The sequence below is a fragment of the Pan paniscus genome, chromosome 20 (genome assembly GCF_029289425.2).
Source record: "Pan paniscus chromosome 20, NHGRI_mPanPan1-v2.0_pri, whole genome shotgun sequence".
NCBI lineage: Eukaryota > Metazoa > Chordata > Mammalia > Primates > Hominidae > Pan > Pan paniscus.
This window is the reverse complement of record NC_073269.2, coordinates 41,166,549-41,186,558: the sequence shown is the minus strand read 5'-3', so window position 1 is coordinate 41,186,558 and position 20,010 is coordinate 41,166,549. Positions and strand designations below refer to the sequence as shown.

General features: G+C 49.4%; 1 protein-coding gene across 4 annotated transcripts; it reads right to left on the bottom strand.

Moving 5' to 3' along the window:
- Window positions 1-4,537: 4,537 nt before the first annotated feature.
- On the bottom strand, window positions 4,538-19,875 carry FXYD5 (FXYD domain containing ion transport regulator 5). Of its 4 annotated transcripts, none has more exons than XM_003816123.6 (9): window positions 19,449-19,875; window positions 18,707-18,767; window positions 16,817-16,897; window positions 15,918-15,974; window positions 13,511-13,603; window positions 10,058-10,147; window positions 8,133-8,162; window positions 7,979-8,053; window positions 4,538-4,853 (listed from the first exon to the last, which is right to left on the bottom strand). In XM_003816123.6, exons 1-9 carry the CDS (start codon window positions 19,632-19,634, stop codon window positions 4,804-4,806), a joined length of 723 nt encoding a protein of 240 aa, XP_003816171.4. In that variant the 5' UTR covers window positions 19,635-19,875; the 3' UTR covers window positions 4,538-4,803. The 4 variants fall into 4 exon arrangements, with proteins under 4 accessions (XP_003816171.4, XP_003816170.2, XP_008967455.2 ...); XM_003816122.4 differs by having other exon boundaries at window positions 19,509-19,875; XM_008969207.6 differs by lacking the exon at window positions 4,538-4,853 and having other exon boundaries at window positions 6,358-8,053.
- Between the last annotated feature and the right edge of the window lie 135 nt (window positions 19,876-20,010).

Below are 20,010 nucleotides of genomic sequence, written 5' to 3'. Positions count from 1 at the left end.
CTTCCTTCCTACCTTCCTTCCTTCCTTCCTTCCTTTCTTTCTTCTTTCTCTCTTTCTCTCTCTCTCTTTTTTCTTTCAAAATGGAGTCTCTCTCTGTTGCCCAGGCTGGAGTACAATGGCGCAATCTCTGCTCACTGAAACCTCTGCCTCCCAGGGTCAAGCAATTCTCCTGCCTCAGCCTCCTGAGCAGCTGGGACTACACCACGCCTGGCTAATTTTTGTATTTTAGCAGAGATGGAGTTTTGCCATGTTGGCCTGGCTGGTCTCAAACTCCTGACCTCAGGTGATCCGCCTGCTTTGGCCTGCCAAAGTACTGAGAATACAAGCATAAGCCACCACGCCTGGCCAATTTAGATATTCTTTTATGAGCATAACTGACTTTTAGTACCTACGAGGCTAGTGACTGGACACTGGAATGGTACAGCCAAAAAAACTCAACACTTTCACCATCCTATGAGCTCACAGCAAACAGCAAATGGCACAGAAAGATGGTCTCTTTTGGTCTTCCAAGTCTTCTGTGAGGGCCTCTAATTCGCACAGCTGAATCCACACCCAAAACCACATCTTTGAGCGCATCTGGGAAACATAGTATTAGCATTTTCATCCCTACCCCATGGAAGATAGAATGAGTGGCGAGAGAACACCGAGGGCCAACCCCACTCATCCCCCCTTGAGTTAGTACTGCCTCTATTCTGTGCAAGGAAGTTGTCAGGTATTCTCCTGAACTGACGTGGTAGCACACGACATGGCTTTAGGCCCCAAACAAGGTAAAATCATGTTGAGTCACATGGTCAGAAAGTAAATCACCTTTGAATATCTCTTATTTTTTGTTTGTTTGTTTTTGAGATGGAGTCTCACTCTGTCACCCAGGCTGGAGTGCAGTGGTGTGATCTCGGCTCACTGAAAGCTCCACCTCTTGGGTTCAAGCGATTATCCTGCCTCAGCCTCCTGAGTAGCTGGACTACAGGCATGCACCACCATGCTTGGCTAATTTTTGTATTTTTAGTAGAGATGGGGTTTCACCATGTTGGCCATGCTGGTCTCGAACTCCTGACCTCAGGTCATCCACCTGCCTCGGCCTCCCAAAGTGCTGGGATTACAGGCATGAGCCACAGCGCCCGGGCTTGAATATCTCTTAATCCAACAAATGAGATGAGGGAGAAAGTCTCTATAGTAAGGAATTAATTTTACCCCAAAGGGCTGACTTCTGGCCTTGCTGTTGGAAGGTAATCTCTAAGCCCTTGGAATGTTCTGCCTGATAAGAGTGTCTCTATTTACATAGGGACCTAGGGCCACACCAGATCATTTCTAACAGTGTGATTTCCATTGAGGAATGTGGGCCACACAGTATCAGCTCCACCCCTGGAGGGGCTGGAAACTAATGTCGGCCACACATGTGGTCAATTACGTCTATGTGACTGAGCCCCAGTAAAAACTCTGGACGCCAAGGCTTGAGTGGGTTTCCCTGATTGGCAACACTCTGCATGCACTGTCCCACATGGGTGCCCGCAGAAGACAGTGCTGGGAGGAGACAGCTGGAAGCTTTGCACTTGGGACATTCCTGGATGCTTCCGGATGTGTCTCTGTCCTCGGCTGGCTTTCATCTGTTTCCTTTCACTATAATAAACCGTAACTGTGAGTCTGAGAGCATTCAGTGAGTTCCGTGAGTCCTTGTAGTGAATTGTCAAACCCTTGGGAACCCTCAAACCCGCAGCTGGTGTCAGAAGTGAGACTCACAGTCAGAGCTGAGAGTTCCAAAGAAACTCCCAAACCCTGCAGTTTCTTTGGGCAGCAGCGTGAAGATCACCTCCCTGATATTTGAGGGTCTCCCTCCAACACCACAGACCCAGGCCTCTGGTTCACAGCCCTCTGCAACATAACAGAAACTCCAGACCCAGCTAGAATGCAACATAACATCTTCATTTCTTTTCACTGGATTTATTTATTTATTTGACAGAGTTTCACTCTGTCACCCAGGCTGGAGTGCAGTGACACGATCTCGGCTAACTGCAGCCTCTGCCTCCTGAGTTCAAGCAATTTTTGTGCTTCAGCTTCCTGGGTAGCTGGGACTACAGGCGTGCGACACCACGCCCAGCTAATTTTTGTATTTTTATATAGTAGAGACGGGGTTTCACCATCTTGGCCAGGCTGGTCTCTTACTCCTGACCCCAAGTAATCTACCCACCTCGGTCTCCCTCCCAAAGTGCTGAGATTACAGGTGTGAGCCACTGCGCCTGGCCTTGGATTTATCTTTATAGCTATCTTCTATCTATATCAAGCAGTACTGATTTTCCATATATGATTGTAGCTTTTAAAATAAATATGTTTAAACTAAAAAGGGAGTTGATCTTTTAAAAGAGAGAATAATAGTACAGATGGGGTGAAAATATGTCATAAGTTGGGAATATGTGATGATTGAAGTTTGAGAACTATCGTACTAGAAACATCTTGCACACACTGGTGTGGCCACCACCCAGCCAGCGGGCAAACGTAGCTGCCAGCATTTCCTGTTCTAACCGGAAATTTATCTTCCCTGCCACAACCTATGTCCCCCACTGCCCAGTGATTCTCAACGTTTTCAAAAAGCAACCTGCAGTATGAAATGCATTTCATATCACACTATCATGTACACTGTTAGGTTGAGCCATATGACATTGCTAGTTTTATAGGTCAAACACATTTGAATATTGACATTTTCAAATTATTCAACTTAATATATATAATCAGGCTGGGCATGGTGGCTCACACCTGTAATCCCAGCACTTTGGGAGGCTGAGGCGGGCAGATCACCTGAAGTCAGGAGTTCGAGACAAGCCTGGCCAACATGGCGAAACCCCATCTCTACTAAAAATACAAAAATTAGCCAGCCGTGGTGGCGGGCACCTGTGATCTCAGCTGCTTGGGAGGCTGAGGCAGGAGAATCGCTTGAACCTGGGAAGCAGAGGTTGCAGTGAGCTGAGATCACTCCACTGCAGTCCAGCTTGGGTAACAGAGCAAGAGTCCATCTAAAAAAAAAAAAAAAAAAAAAAAGACATAATCCATTGTATATGTAAATGTATACTCATATCTAGATGACATCCCCTCCTGATCAGTTAGACATCTGTTCTGCTTTATGTGGTAGGTGCAAATAATGAAATAATTTTAGTATCCCCCTGTATGTGTATAATATACATATTATAATGAAGATATGCATACATATATAATGTATATAACATGCTACATATTATATATAGTCTTATATTTGAGATTAGTGATGCAGTAATAACATTTATAGTGATGCATTAACAATTATGTTATAATTGTCATATTCTATACATTATATAATTATATTGCATATGATGTATATGACATGCTATGTATATTATATATATACAATCTTACATTTATTAGTGATGTACTAATGTCTTTTAAAAATTATTCTTTCTTTCTCTCTTTTTTCTTATGCTACTCAGAGCCCACTAAACTGATTTAGTAACCCATGAATGGGCTATGACCTGAAGTTGTGAAACACTGTTATGTAAGCCCTGTGACCAGGACCTTGTCTCTTGATTTTGGCACGACCCTTAAGCCTGAGTAGAGCTCTGGTCTAAGTCCTGCACTTCAGGGGACCTGCTCTGGCCTAATCTGGTCGAGCCCAAGGGCCTTCAGGAAGTGCCCACCAGCACCTATGCTCTTCTTGACCATGTTCTAGATCCCTAGGACCCCTGAATTCCTCTCTCAAATTGCTCTGGGCCCATGCTGGGGCCTGCAGGGCCTTCTTGGTGGACACATTCCTAAGCCAAGAAGTGCCCCGGAGGGTGGCCATTTGTGTATTGGGGGCTGTGGATAGAGCTTGGAGGTGCAGGCTGTGGCATCCACACTCATGTGTGCAAGGCCCCTCCCGGTGTGGGAAGGGACTAGAAGTAGGAAGGAGAGGGGATCCCTGTGATCTGGGACCTCCAAACCCTTAAAAATGTTAGGGGTGAGCTGACACTGGGTACCTGCTCCCCTATGGGGACCATGCCAGTGTTCTCAAACTGACTGCAGGCAGAAGCCAGCCCTGGCTCTCTCTCTGGCCAGTCACCCAGCACACAGACTCACCTGCACCCGCCCACCGCCATCCTGTCTGCCACACACTAGACTGGCTTCCCTAACTTTATTCCCTGCCTTGGCTTGTTATATTTTTCTTTTTTAGAAACAGGATCTCACTCTGTCACCCAGGCAGGAATATAGTGGTGCAATCACAGCTCACTACAGTCTCGACCTCCTGGGCTCAAGCAGTTCTCCTGCCTCAGCCTCCTGAGTAGCTGGGACTCTAGGCACGCACCACCATGCCCAGCTAATATTTTTATTTTTTGTAGAGTCAAGGTCTCACTATGTTGCCCAGACTAGTCTTGAACTACTGGCCTCAAGTGATCCTCCCGCCTTAGCCTCCCAAAGTGCTGGGGTTATAGGTATGGGCCACAACGTCCGGCCTTTGCTTTATTCCTTGAGGGCCCTGAGGCAGCCCCTGCCTCCTCTTTCCACTCCCCTGTCCCAAATGATCAGAGATCCTGGGGCAAAGACCACAGTGCTTTACTTTTTGTCTTAACAGAGGAGATAACTTGAGGGACAGCCCCCAAGGCGCCAGGTAGCCTTCAGGGGCAGGCAGGGTTGGGGGAGGTAGGAGACTTGGACCGGCAGCCCTGGCTCCAGCTTCATCATCTGTGTCTTCCCTCTCTGGCCAGGCTCTTCGAGGGGATGCAGGAGGCTGGGCACGGTGAGCTGGCAGGGGGCTTGGTCTTCGGGTGCCCAGCGGGTTGTTGGCTCCTGTTTCTGATGGACTCACCTGCAATGATTCCGGCATAACCGGGACAGCTGCCTGCACTTGCCACCTGTGGGTGAAGGAAATGGTTCAGTCACGAGCTAGAGTGATATTGATTCTTATCGTGTGTTGTGGGGCTGGGGAACCAGGTTGATCAACCCTGCCCCTCGGGAAACTCAAAGGCAACTCCATAAACAAATGATGGAGAAACACACCGAGAACAGCCAGTGCTGGGGCCCTGCGAGAGGCCCTTCCCACACAGGCTCACAGAAGAGCCGTTTGGAAACTCCCATTATTTTGTATCTCACTTATTCATTCATTCAGGCACTAAGAACACAGTTGAGGACAGAGAAAAAAATCCCTGCCCCGGCACAGTTTTCTTTCTATGGGGAAAGACCAACAAGAAGAAAAATTACAAAATCAAATGTATGAAGGTGCTAAGTGGGAGGGTGTTAAGTCCTACAAAGGGAAATAAGGCCAGGAAGGAGGCATGGAGGCCCAGGAGCTGGGCTCATCCTCACAGGGATGGCTACTGGGGCTTCAATGAGGAGGTTACTTTTTTTTTTTTTTTGAGACAGAGTTTTGCTGTGTCACCCAGGCTGGAATGCAGTGGCACAATCTCAGCTCACTGCAACATCCACCTCCTGGATTCAAGCGATTCTCCCGCCTCAGCCTCCCAAGTAGCTGGGATGACAGGCATGTGCCACCAAGCCCAGCTAATTTTTGTATTTTTAGTAGAGACAGGGTTTCACCATGTTGGCCAAGCTGGTCTTGAACTCCTGGCCTCAAGGGATCCACCTGCCTCAGCCTCCCAAAGTCCTGGGATTACATACGTGAACCACTGTGGCCTGCCAAGGAGGTGACATTTGAACAAAGGTCTGAAGGAGGTAAGGGAGACACCTGGAGGAAGGGTGTTACAGGCAGAGGGAACAGCAGCGCAAAGGCCTTGAGGTAGGAGGACACAGATGGGTTCCAGAGACTTATCTGTGGCTGCTCCAGAGTGAGGGAGGGGGAACTTAGAAGCCAAGGGTACTTTAGAAAACACCTGCCACCCTTGCCTCCTCCAGCCCCTCAGCTCTCTGGCCTCGTCTTCTCCTCTCCCCCAACCTACCCTGTCCTGGCTACTTTGCCTCCTCTGCTGCTATAGCAATGGGCGCAGCTCATTCCTGCCTCCAGGGCTTGGCACTTGCTGCTCTCTCTACCTGGTGATTCATCTCATCATCAGGGATCAGTTCCAATTTCACCACTCCAGGGAGGGCTTCTCTCCCCACCCCTCTCTTCCCTGTCACTCTGCTTTATTTGGCAAATATCTTTCTCTGTATCCACTCATTCATGCATTTATTTGCTTATCATCTTCGACCAGATGTGAGCTCCTGAGGACAGGGACCAGGGCTGCTTGTCACCACCATGCCCCCAGCATCACCCAGCATAGGTTTGGCACAGACTAGGTGCCCACAAATATTTGCTGTTGGAAAAATACATGGCCCCAGAGCTAACGTTCAGGCTCTGCTCTCACACAAACCTGGGTCCAATCCTTCACTGATTCTTTTTTTTTTTTTAAGTAAAAAAAATTATTTGTGTAGAGACAGGGTCTTGCTATTTTGCCCATGCTGGTCTTGAACCCCTGGGCTCAAGCCATCCTCCCACCTTGGCCTCCCAAAGTACTGGGATTACAGGAGTGAGCCACCGTGTCCCGCCAGCAAATGAATTTACTGATTCTTCTGTGCTGTGTGACCTTAGGCAAACTCCTTAACTCTCTGAGCCTTAACTTCGCCACTGGGGTGAGAATAGGGCCTGGTGCAAAGTCAGGATCAACACATACATGTTGTATGACCGAGGCAACAGTGCTTGACTCTCAGATTCAGTGGGGATCACGCACACATCAGGAATCATGTCTTATGATTGTTAGAATTCTGCCTCTCCCCTTAAGGCAAAAAAAGATGTGGCTATGCTCATTTTCTTGATGAGGAAGTTGGACAAGAGAGGTAATGAAACTTGGCATTGGTTATACAGATTAACTGATAGCTCGTGTTTTATTTCACCCACAACATTTTAAAAACCTTTTTTAAAAATTAGTTTCTCTGCTTGTTATTCTGCCTTTCCCCACAACTTCCTTTCCCTGCATGGGGCCCTGGGCCCCTTGCCCTCTGGTTAAGCATTGGCAGGAGACAGCGCAGCAGCCCCACCTCCAGTTCCATCTCTCACCAGGCCTCCTGCAAAGCCAGTGCCTCCTCTCGTCCCTCAGGCTGGGGGATAACAGGTCCCCATCCTTGCTAGTCCTAGGGCACTGCACCATCTCATTGCCCTGCCTGTACCTCCAGAGATATCACTCTATTAAACTTTCTCCAGTTAATCCTTTGCAGGTCCTTCTGCCACCTGCCATGACCCTGATCAACACAGCTGTCAACATTTGAGTACCAAAAGATTTTACAGAAACATTAAGCTCTTAAAAGAGTAGTTACTCTGGCTGCTTCAAGCCTCTATTCTTGCTGGATTGAGTGGGTGGGGTTGTTCCATGAGGCATTTAATCCTCAGTTATCTCCTCCTGACACAGCCTTTTTCAGCCCTTGTTCCCTGCCAGGCCTGGGTGCAGTGGGCTTGTGACTGCTGGGGTGGTATGCTGACTGCCAAACGGCCCTTAGTCTCTACCCCTCCCTGTCAGTATCCATGTCCTTTGCCATGTGACTTTGCCTGTCTTCCCATCAAGAGGTGGAGTCTATTTCCTTGAATGAAACCCAGCCTCATGACTTGCTTTGACCTATGGAATGAGGCAGAAGTGATAATGGCCAGTTCTGAGCCTGCATGCATTCACTCTATCTTAGATCCCTGCCACCACCATGCAAACAAGCCCAGGCTAGCTTAGTGAAGGATAAGATGATGTGGCAAAGAGCCAAGGCACCCCAGAAACAAAGTTTCCTGCTGACCCACAACTGAACTCAGATGCAAGAGTAAATCCAGTTGAGACCAGAAGAATCACCCAGCTGAGCCCAGCCTATGTTTCCAAACTGTGGTATTGAGAGCTCAATAAATGGTCATTATTTTAAACCACTGAATTCTGTGGTGGTTTGTATGGATATGCAGCTAATAGATACCTCATTTAAAACAAAATTGCCCAGGGACCTTTGAGAACCCAGCCCTCAGTCATAAGTCCCCCTCCTGGTCTTGGTGCCCTTCCCACCCAACCCCAGTTCTCACTGGTGAGGATGATGATGCCTGTGATGAACAGCACAGCTGCGACCAACAGCCCCCGTTTCCGGAGGGTGTGTTCATCTGCAGAGAGAAAAATGAAGGGGTAGAGTCAGATGGACCTCACCTTTCCTTCCCCCACATCTTCCTGTGGATAACTTACCATAGAAGAAGGGGTCATCCTCATGAAAACCTGGAGAGGCAGACAAAGAGCAAGTCAGGGTTCAGCAAAGGTTTGTGAAGTGAATACGTGAATGGCAAAGTCAGGAAAGGGGGACTCCTGGGTACCCTTAGAACAAAACCCAAAATCCTCACCATGGCACACAATCTGGCTCCCATTATTCCTCTAATCTCATTTCCTTCCCATCCCCCTCACTCCCTGCACTCCAGCCCTACTGGCCTCCCTGCTGTTGAACATGCAGACACCTTCTCACCTCAGGGCCTTTGCACTGGCTGTTTCCTCTGCCTGGAACACACTTTCCCTAGACATCTGCATGGCTCCCTCCTTCACTCCCTTCCCAGTGGGGCCCTCCCTGGTTTTGTATATGAAATACAGGTTGACTATCCCTAATCCCCAAATCCATAATCCAAAATGTCCCCAAATCTGACACTTTTTGATGTCATGTCAGGGGTGTTTGAACCAGAGCAACTCCATCTCAAATAGGGTAAAATAAGGCTGAGACCTACTGGGCTGTATTCCCCAGAGGTTAGACATTGTTAGTCACAGGATGAGATAGGAGGTCGGCACGAGATACAGGTCATAAAGGCCTTGCTGATAAAACAGGTTGCAGTAAAAAGCCAGTTAAAACCCACCAAAACCAAGATGGCAATGACAGTGACCTCTGGTCATCCTCACAGCTCATTATACGTTAGTTATAATACATTAGCATGCTAAAAGGCACTCCTACCAGCACCATGACAGTTTCAAATGCCATGGCAACGTCAGGAAGTTACCCTATACAGTATAAAAAGGGGAGGAATCCTCAGTTCTGGGAATTGCCCACCCCTTTCCCAGAAAACTCATGAATAATCCACCCCTTGTTTAGCATATAATCAAGAAACAACCATAAAAACAGGCAACCAGCAGCCTGTGGGGCTGCTCTGCCTATACAGTAGCCATTCTTTATTCCTTTACTTTCTAAATAAACTCTATGGACTCTCTGAATTCTTTTTTTGTGCAAGATCCAACAGCCCTTTCTTGGGGTCTGGATCGGAACCCCTTTCCGGTAACAGTCTGACATGACATCGAAAGGAAATGCCCACTGGAACATTTTGGACTTCAGATTTTTGGGTCAGGAAAGTTGAACTGGTAAGTATAATGCAAATATTCTAAAATCTGAAATCTGAAAGTCTCCTGGTCCAAAGCATTTTGGATAAGGAATACTCAACCTGTACTCCCCAGTCACTCTCTAACCCTACTTTACTTTTCTTGATAGCAAGTTGAAATCAACTGATACATAATTATGATTATTTCTTGTTGTGTTTCTCTTACCACTAGAATAGTAGTTCCATGAGGGCAGAGATTTTTTCTGGCTTGTTCACCACTCTATCTCTGTCCCCTAGAACTAGCCTAGCACACAAGTACTCAGTGAATATTTGTTGAATGAATGGATGAATGGGCTCTCTATGTGACCCATGGGCATATCATTTCCATTCATTCACTGGGGGGCTGACTGGGCAGGAAGTGGAGGATAAGATCACCAGGGAAAGAACCAAATTGCCCCTAGAAACGGAGGTCCTTGCTGACCCACAACTGACCTCAGATGCATGAGTAAGTCCAGCTGAAACCAGAAGAACCAGCCAGCTGAGCACACCCTAGATTTCCAAATTGCAGAAATGAGAGCTAAATAAATGGTTATCCTTTTAAGCCACTGAGTTTTTAGGTGGTTTGTATGCAGCAATAATTTATGCATTCACTTATCTATTCAGACATTTATCATGTGCCCACCCTCTGCCTGGCTTGAAGTCATTTACTTTCCCATCACGTCTTTACTGAGAACTATTCTGTGCTGGGCTGTATTCCAGGTGCTGGAAATACACAGTGAACAGAAAATAGCCTGCTTCCAGTCTGGGGAAGCAGTTACTGACCAGATGGCTTGAGGGTCTGGGGGTCTGTCTGGACGTCTGTGCTTGGGGATGGTCTCTCAGAGAGCGTCGTGGTGTCATCAGTGGGATGAGCTGAGAGAGTGGCCAGATCAGTGGAGGGCAGGAGTGAGCCATGGAGGCAGAAACAAGGGATATTACTGAGAGTCTGCAACTGGAAGAAACCCCTCTCCCACATCTACACAGCTGGTGTGCAGGGTCAGGCATCCCCCCTACTCCACACCTAGAGGCAATAAGAAATGGCAGGCGTTGAAATGCTGAAATAAGCACATAGCCCCGCTTACGACTATCTGATCTGGCTCAATCCCCGAGGGACTCCAGACCCCTCTCCAAGACCTTCTGGCCCACACTATAATCCAGGAGATAAAGGAACGAAAGGGCAACACCTGCCAAGGACTCTGACCCAGCTACATAGTCTGGAGAAACTTGTAAAACATTCTGAATATTGGCTGGGTGCAGTGGCTCATGTCTGTAAACCCCAGCACTTTGGGAGACTGAGGCGGGCAGATCACCTGAAGCCAAGAGTTCAAGACCAGTCTGGCCAACATGGTGAAACCCCGCCTCTACTAAAAATAAAAAAATTAACTGGGCCTGGTGGCACACACCTGTAATCCCAGGTACTCGGGAGGCTGAGGCAGGAGAATTGCCTGAACTCGGGAGGTAGAGATTGCAGTGAGCCAAGATTTCGCCACTGCACTCCAGTCTGGGCAACAGAGCAAGACTCTGTCTCAAAAACAACAACAACAACAAAACTATTCTGAATATCACCTCTGCCCCCAGACCGAAAATACCAAAGGATTCTTCTCTTGAAAAAAAAAAGAAAAAAATCAGTACCTCCAAAGAAAAGGCCTCCCCCAAGAACTGAGAAGTGCCCCCACACCACATCGGAGGCCTCAACAAGAAGCCAGCAGACAGAGAAGCTCCCTCGTGAAACCCAAGTTCCCTGGAATTATCTCAGTGCCCCACACCCTAAATAGGAACTGGCAACCAAGGATTACAAGATATTCAGGGAATGCATTGCCCAGAGGAAAGTATAAGCCAGATCCACGGCAGAGACCACAGGAATGCGAAGGACAGCCATACTGGTGTGTGGTGCTCATGCACCCTGGTGTGAGACAGTCTGGACTCAAATTCCGGTTCTGCCACTCTTGGCTGTATTGCCTAGGGCAAGCTGAGTAACCTCTCTGGGCCTCAGTTCCCTTTCCCGTAAAATGGGAGTAATGACAGTTCCCACCACACAGGATGATCACAAGCATCGAATGACTGAATACACAGAAGCTTAGCACAGTGCCCAGCATGAATAAGCTCTCAGCAAAAGTCAGCCATTGCTATTAGTGTCTGCTCAGCACTCTTCCTCCTTCTGGAACAGCTCTCCCTTTCTTTGTGGGAAGACATTGCCCTCCCTTCCCCAGTTATAACCCAGGCTACAAAAGGAAGCTTGTGACCTCAGTCTGGTCCTTCCCTGAGACCTTTGAAATCCCAAGTAGGGATATTGAGTGACAGCTAGGTACTATAGACTGAATTCTATCCACCCCACCAAATTCCATGTGATGGTATTTTGGAGCGAGGGCCTTTGGGAGGTAATTAGGGTTAGATAGGATCATGAGGGTGGGTCCCTCATGATGGGATTAGTGCCCTTATAAGAAGACACCAGAGAGCTTGCTTTCAAGCTCACAAGCCCACCCACACATGGAGAGGACATGGTGAAGACAGAGCAAGAGAATGGCTGTCTGTGACCCAAGGGGAGTCCTCGACAGACACCAACCCTTCTGGCACCTTGATCTTGGACTTCCCATCTCCAGAACCGGGAGAAATGAATTCCTATTGTTTAAGCCATCCAGTCTGTGGTATTTTGTTATCGTAACCTGAGCAGATTAAAACCCTAGGTGAAGTCTGGAAGTTTTGAGCTAGGAGCCTCAAATAACATGAGCCATTTCCTTCCTAGGTGGAAGAGAAGCAAAGATAGAGGAGGAAGAGAGGCCTGGGGGCTTTCATGCCCAGCCTCTAGGCAACCCAGAGGCTCAGCAGTGACAGCCATTTGTCCTTGATGAATTTCTGTCACATATATCCAGGAACATGGACCAATACATAGAGCAACTCAGGTCAGCAAAGACTCAGTAAATTAATGCAGTGATGTGAGAATGCTTTATCAGTTGATAAGTGTGGACACAGCTGCTATCCCCCACCCCCTACAGGTGCACTTTTGTACAAACTAGAAAAGTTCCCTTCTGTAAAGCACTTTATTTCCATCCATTGTAGGATTGTTTTAATAGATAAATTCTGTAAGAATGAGATGCTTTGCTGCTATCACTAGAAAACTGGAACAATTATAAAGACCGACAAAGAGAATGGCATGGCCCGAGAGGCGGTGCTCTTGTTCAGTGCCCAGTCTGCACAACTGTACATGTCTCTCTGGGAGTGGCCTATGCTACAACACTTTCCAGTGTGGGGCTGCCCCTCAAATAAGGATCATCACGCAGGCATTAGAGGCGATCTGTTGCCTTATCTCAGCTCAGTCTCCTTTCCCACACCTTCTGGTAACGCTAACTCACTTGTCCAAAGGAAAACCCCCTCTTCCCTGACTCTTGGTCTATGTGGTTCAGGCATGGCTGGCTGAGCCTCTTCTCTAGCCCCAGGGTGGGGCACAAGACTCAGGCCTGACCAGTGAGAGCAGCTCATTTCTCAGGCTCTCATTGGTTCAGACATGAACATGTGACTCCAGCTGAACCAATGAGAGTCAATTCTAGGCCTCAGGCTAGAAATAATGGGAAAGATTTTGTTCTCTAGCCACCACGTATGTGACCTAAAGTTAGAACTATGGGACCATCTCTGCCATCAAGAGGGGAGAAGTTAGTCGAGAATGAAGACAACAGAACCAAGAGAGGGAACAAAGCACTCATGACAGTGCTTACTCGCCTTGATCCAGCTATGCCTGAAGTTGGCTACTTCTGGACTTTCCAGAACTTATATAGCCAACCATTCTTGTGTGTGTGTGTGTGTGTGTGTGTGTGTGTGTGTTTAAGGTGAATTTTCTATATTTTGCAACTGAAAAGCTCCTGCTCTAACATTAAGGAGATGTACAAAAAAGAAATATCCACAGGCACATTTTATAGCCCCAGCCCTCCAAGGGGAACTGACAGAAAGAAAGTTCCAAAGTCTATCAGTTAGAGAAACACTGCATATTGCATGCTGCCCCTTGGGGATCCTTTGCTGAAAATTAGCTTAATCAAGACTCTCAGAAGTCCTGCCACAAAGAAACATGGTTAACTTTAACTCAGGGTTCCCCAAATAACTTTGACCACAAACCAAAAACATTTTTTTTAAATGTATTAACAATTCCCCAAACAGGGGCACTGAGAAACGTACTGAGGGAAATGTTGACCTAGATAGAGAATTAAACAAAAATCGTAGGCTGCTGCTCTTAGTCCCATGCTATACCTGCTTTGGTGCTCTTGTGTGTCTCTGGATCTGTCACTAGAGGCCCATCCGTTCCTTCCAGTCGCTGGGTCTGGGTCTGGGGTTGTGGTGTTTCTATTCAGGTCAGGAGAGCAAGGACGGAAGGATAAGAAAGAGTCACTGGGGAAAGAGAATTGGGGCCGGGCGCGGTGGCTCATGTCTGTATTCCCAGCACTTTGGGAGGCCGAGGCGGGCAGATTACCTTAGGTCGGGAGTTCGAGACCAGCCTGACCAACATGGAGAAACCCTGTCTCTACTAAAAATACAAAATTAGCTGGGCGTAGTCGCTCATGCCTCTAATCGCAGCTACTCGGGAGGCTGAGGGAGGAGAATTTCTTGAACCCGGGAGGCAGAGGTTGTGGTGAGCCGAGATTGCGCCATTGCACAGCGGCCTGGGCAACAAGAGCAAAACTCCATCTCAGAAAAAACCTAAGAGGCTGGCAAAACCTGAAAATGTCAATATACCAAGTGTCACTGTAGGGTTGGGAAGGGGGACACTCCTGCACACTGCTGGTGGGTTAGGAAATGGGTACAGTCACTTGGGAGGGCAACTTTTATTTTTACTTTTATTTATTTTTGAGACAGGGTCTCACTCTATCACCTGAGCTGGAGTGCAGTGGTGCAATCATAGCTCACTGTAGCCTTGAACTCCTGGGCTCAAGTGATTCTCCCGCCTTAGCCTCCCAGGTAGCTGGGACTACAGGCACATGCCACCATGCCCAGCTAATCATTTTGTACTTTTTGTAGAAAATAGGTTTTGCTGTGTTGTCCAGGCTGGTCTCAAATTCCTGGGCTCAAGCGATTCACCCACCTCAGCCTCCAAAAGTGCTGGGATGACAGGCATGAGCCACTGTGCCTGGGCGGCAGGAGGGCAAATTTTAAAACATTAAGCATGCATGTCCTTTGCCCTGTATTGTCTTGGATAAAAGCACAGGCTCTGGTGCCAGATTCCTGGACTTCGATTCCAGCTGCGTCCCTGACTTGTTGTGAGACCTTGAACCAGTTACTCAGAGCCTCTGTTTCCTTGTCTGTAAAATGGGGACAATGGTAATTTCTGCCTCTTAGGGTTTGCGTGAAGGTTGAATGAGTTAACATACGCAAAATATTTCGAACCATGACCAGCACATAGTCAGTACATATTCCAAGTGCGTTTGCTCAAGGAGGAAGGGACAGAGTTGCTCATTGTGGTGCTGTGTGTAGACAGAAAAAGCTGGAAACAGCCAACATGTTCATCAAGAAGTGTGTGACTCCATAAGCTGTGATATAGGTGCCTTGTGGAATACCAGGCAGCAGAGAAAACAAAACAAGTCCTTATGCAGTGATGTGAGAAGAACTTCCAAACATACGACTGCACGAAGAAACAAAGCAAGCTGCAGAACAATCATAAGGTCTCCTTAAGCTCACACAAACACAGCACACAGTCAGTGCATTTTCTCCAAGTAATATACATGGGATGTGGTATCACTGGGGACCTACCCCAGTGCTGACAGTGGGGACCTCTCAGAGACAGAGGGAGAGAACGAGGATTGGGGAGGGGAGGTGACAAAGGGGTTTAGTTTTGCCTACAATCGTTTTATTCTTTCCAGGCAGAATGTGTTTATGTACTACTGTGTCTTTAAACATCGATTGAAAAAATCAGGGAGCACTTTTTTTTTTTTTTTTTGAGACAGGGTTTCGCTCTGTTGCCCAGGCTGGAGTGCAGTGGCAAGATCTTGCCTCACTGCAACCTCTGCCTCTGGGCTCAAGTGATTCTCCTGCCTCAGCCTTTCGAGTAGCCGGGACTACAGAAGCACGCCAACGCACTCGGCTAATTTTTGTATTTTTCTGTAGAGATGGAGTCTCACTGTGTTGCCCAGGCTGGTCTAGAACTCCTGAGCTCAAGTGATCCATCCACCTTGGCCTCTCAAAGTGCTGGGATTATAGGCATGAGCCACTGTGCCTGGCCGGGAGCACTTTTTGAATTATACTCCAAGAAAACGTCAAAAAATTGTTCAAAAAATTCAAAAAAGGGATCAGAGAAAAAAGAGATGAAAGGAAGAAATAAATGGGACTGGCACACAGAGACTTTCTGGGGGTGTTTGCAAAGTTCTGCTCCTTGACCTGGTTGGTAGTTACATAGGGATTCAATTTAGAGTAAGTTGTTACACTGTAAATTTATGGGTTTTGTATTTTTCTATATGCATGTTAATTTCACAATTGCAAAAGCGTTTTGGTTTTCTTTTTCTAAAGAATTGAATGGAATTGGCTGTCCCCACCCAGAGTAAACCAGGGCATTCAGAGCTGGGAGTAGGGACTGAAATGGGCAACCAAAGACCTATAGTGTCAGAGGAAGAGGGGAAACTTTGTTTGTCTTGGTCCTGTCCCCACCCCCTGCCCCTGCGCTACTCACCATCAGCAGGCCAGGTTGGGGTCGGAGAGGTGGGCTGGAGTTCTGTGTAGACTGCATCTGGAGTCCAGAAACAAGGGGTCAGGGAGAGAAAAGGAGAGAGAAAAAGAAGTGGGCAAGGTCTATGGATGGAGATGCCAGAGATTCCCGTAGCAACTCAACTTTAATGTAATAGAAATGGCTTAATTAATCCAGCCATTTGCTAACTGCTGAAATGTGCTACCAATATGTCCCCTTCTTTGGTACCTTACGTCCCACAGATGCCACACTACAGCTCCTTCTTCGAGATGCTGGCTGCAAATTATCTTTCTCAAGACTCTGAGAAGTGCTGCCTAAAAAAACATGTTTAACTCAGCTTCCCAAATGCACCTGCTCTGATAAAAGCCCCCAGAACTTCCTTTAGGGACCATCCTTCCCTGACTCTTGGTCCACTTTATTCAGCGGGGCTGACACCAGCCCTGGTGGAGGTTGGACATGGAACCCAGGCCTGGCCAATCAGCTTTCTATGCCTGTGGCCACAGTGGCCAGCTCAGGGATACGACCTGAGCCTGGCCAAAGATAACTCAGTTCTGGGACATTTGCTGGACTGGGGAAAGGAAATTCTCTTGCTGGGATTCTTAGCAGACAGGATGAGAGCCCCAGGCTTCAAGGGATCATCTTGGCCCCATGAGAGGAGACTCTTCCTGAAAATGAAGCCAACACAGAGAAAACAGAACCAAGAGGTGGAGAGAGGTTCTGATAGCATCATTTGAGCACCTAGATCAAGCCATGCCTGAAGGTCTGTACCTGGACTTTTTCGTTACATAAATCCATAAATTCCCTTGTTTGGTCCAAGTTTGGGATTTTTGTTGCTGTTGTTATTTGCAATGACAGGATCTTGATAGATGTGTCCCTTTCCTCACCTGGGGCTCGTGTCGGGACCTGAATATCCATGATAGTTGAGTCTGCTGAAGAACTGGACGTGGTATCTTTCAACGTCTGTCCTGGGGAATCAAGGATGAGAAGTCAGGAGGGAGCCTGGTCCCCCTCCTCTCACCACCCCCGCCCTCCCCTCCCTGGTGAAACCTTAGGGGTCCTGTCTGCTGGTGGAATCACTCAGCTTTGGCTGCATCAATCCATAATGCTGAAAGTGTTTTCAGCTATGCCAATGCATGGGAACCCTTCTTCTAGTCCCCCTCCCCACCCATCCCTGTGGGATGGGAAAGTCAGTTTAGTCTAGTGAGCCCAGGTGCTAGGGTCAGCCTGGGCCCTGGTTTCAAATCCTGCCCCCAACAACTTTCTTGCTGTGTGACCTGGAACAAGTGAAGTCCTTTCTCTGAGCCTCAGTTGCTTCATCTGCAAAGCAGGGATAATAACTGAATCTACTTCACAGGGCTGTAGATAGGGTGAAATGACACAGAGCAGGGAAAGGGTCTCCCACACGGCTTACCATGTGGTCAGTGCTGGATAACTCCACTGCCCCCATCCTGGTCCTGCCTCTGTACCCTCCAGCCTGGACATCCCAGCAGCCTCCTTGTTGGGCTCCCTGCTCCTGTCCCCGCCCCCACAGTCTGTTCCAACCTGCAGCCAGAGGGAGCCTGGGACCACCTGAGTCAGGTCGGGGCCCGCCTGGTTCAGAGCCCTGCCCTGGCTGCACTTCACTCCACATAAAAGCAAAGCCCTCACGTGGCCCGTAAGTCCTCCTCCATCTGGTCCCATCACTTCTCTGTCCTCTCGTCATCCCACTCTGCCCCTTCTCATCCCAACCCAGCCACCCCACCTGCCTGCTATTCTTAAAACACACCAGACAACACTCAGCCCCCAGACACCTGCAAAGCTCATTCCCTCATTTCCTCCAAGTGTTTGTTGGTCCAAATGTCACCTCCTCAGTGAGGCCCTCCCTGACCACCCAGTTTAAACAATCCTCATTACCTCTACTTTTCTGCAAGCACGTATCACCTCCTAGCACACGATATAATTTACTAACTTGTCTCTCTCCACTAGAGTGTGACCTCTTGTTTTATTCACTGCTGTTTCCCCAGTGCACAGAATATCTAGCACATAGTAGGTGCTCAATAAATATTTGTCAAATGACTGAACGAGTATATGAAAATCATTTTATGAAGGAGAAATGAGGGCGCCTTCAGTGGGGCGTGCACCCTGGGTTCTGGGGGCAGGCAGGACAGTTGTTTTCCCAGCTCCTCCACCCATTCTCCTCTGACACAGGGCACTTCCCTTCGCTGAGCCTCAGTTTCCTCATCAGTAAAATGGGCAAGACAACAGGTGTGACTGACTCTCAGAGGCAAAGCCTAACTGAGCTAACACACACCACACCTGCCACGCAGAAAGGACAATCAATACCCCCCCGTGGTTCCCATCTTTCAGGAGACACTTTCCAGGCAAGGCTGAGATGTTGCCAACTCTTTGGACTAACCCCAGCTCAACAGCTTTGCCTAACTGTGTAATGCCTGGGGACTCTGGGAGCCTAGGTTTCCTGGCTGCTTAGTAGAAAACCGACACCAATCTCCCCGCCAAATCAAACTCAGTGAGTTCTTCTTGGAGGTGAAATTGGAGGATGCTCAGCAGGACAGGCCCTGGCCAGACTCACTGGAAGCAGCCACCCGGGTCTGAGGTGTCCAAAGAGGGTGTAACGTCGCCCCGCCATAGGGATCCCCACTTCCTGGTGCCGGCTCAGCGGGAGGGTGACAGGGCGGGACAACGTTCACACGGGCCAACCACCCACCCCGCAGCACACGTGGGGCTGGCCTGGCTGGGGGCTCTGGGGCAGGGTGGAGGCCAGAGATGGGTCTTACCTCTGGTGGGGAGAATCAGGCCAACGATGGTGAGAAGACACAGGCGACCAGAGGGCGACATCTGTGGGACCAGGCGATGCTGGGGTCAGCCATGATGTCAGTGAGACCGACCTCCGGCAGCCCCCGGGGATCCTGCAGCCCTTTCCCTGCCCTGAGCAAACACCTCTGGCTTCCAAGACCCCCTGCCAGGGGCTGACGGCTGGCCTCAGGGGAAAGGGGATGGTCTTAGGTGGGGATACCAAACGGTCACCCTGCTTCCTTCCCCTGCAGGTCCCCAAAGAAAACAAGAAGCATCAGATAAATGGGTCTTCCAGCAGCTGCAAGGGCCGGCGGGCACTCCTGAAGCAGAGAAACATCTCCCTGCGCCTTCCGCCAGGCGCTTATCCCTCACTGGGACTGACGCAAGGAGGGGACTGGGGCAGAGGAGTAGATAGGAGGCCTCTTCCCTCCCCCAGGGGCCCAGAGCCCAGGAGTCGGCGAGGAGGGGAAGGAGGAAGAGTGAGTAACGCCTCCCGCGCTCAGAGGAAAAAGTGAGTTGGTGTCAGGGGCCGCCTTGCAGGGATGGCGCGCTGGAGAGACCTGAGAGGCACTGGTCCGAGGGGGGTGACAGAGAGCTGGGGAGACTGAGGCAGGAGGGCGGGAGCGAGGCAGAGCGGCCCACTGTAGCCCAGGAGAGGAGGCAGAGAGATGTGGGCGTGGATGGGGGGCGGAGGGGAGCGGAAGGGGTCAAACCCCTACCCACCTGAGTCCGGCCCGTGGGCAGAGGGGCAGCGGATGGAGGTGGCGCGCGAGAGGGACTTACGTCGGAGCTGGGGGTCCTAAGCCGGCAGCCTCGTGGGGAGAGGGACGCGGCGGTGGCTGCTGCGTCCAGGCGGAGGGTGTGGCCAGGGGAGCGCGAGCGGGCGGGGACCCAGACGGGCTCAGTCATTTCCTCTTGGGTTTCCTGGCTTCAGAGCCCGGGGTGGGAGCAGGAGGGGGAATCGCTGAGGGCGACGGGGGGCAGGGGTGAGGGCATAGTGGTGGGGGAGGGTGGGAACGGGGATGGGGCAGGCAGGTCTAGGGTGAGTGGGCGCCTCTGAGACAGCAGGGGGAGAAACGGGAGGGGTCTATTCTGGGGTCGCTGGAGGAAGGGAAAGGACAAATCCGGAGGTGTTGAGGAAGGAGAAGGGATTGAAGGGGGGCAACTCGGGGCACTGGGGGAGGAGAAGGAAGAGGGGGCAACTCCGGGCACGCAGGGGAGAGCTACCCCAGGTTCAGTTCTGCACCCCTACCCACACCGTGCCCCACAGATGAGAACACACAGA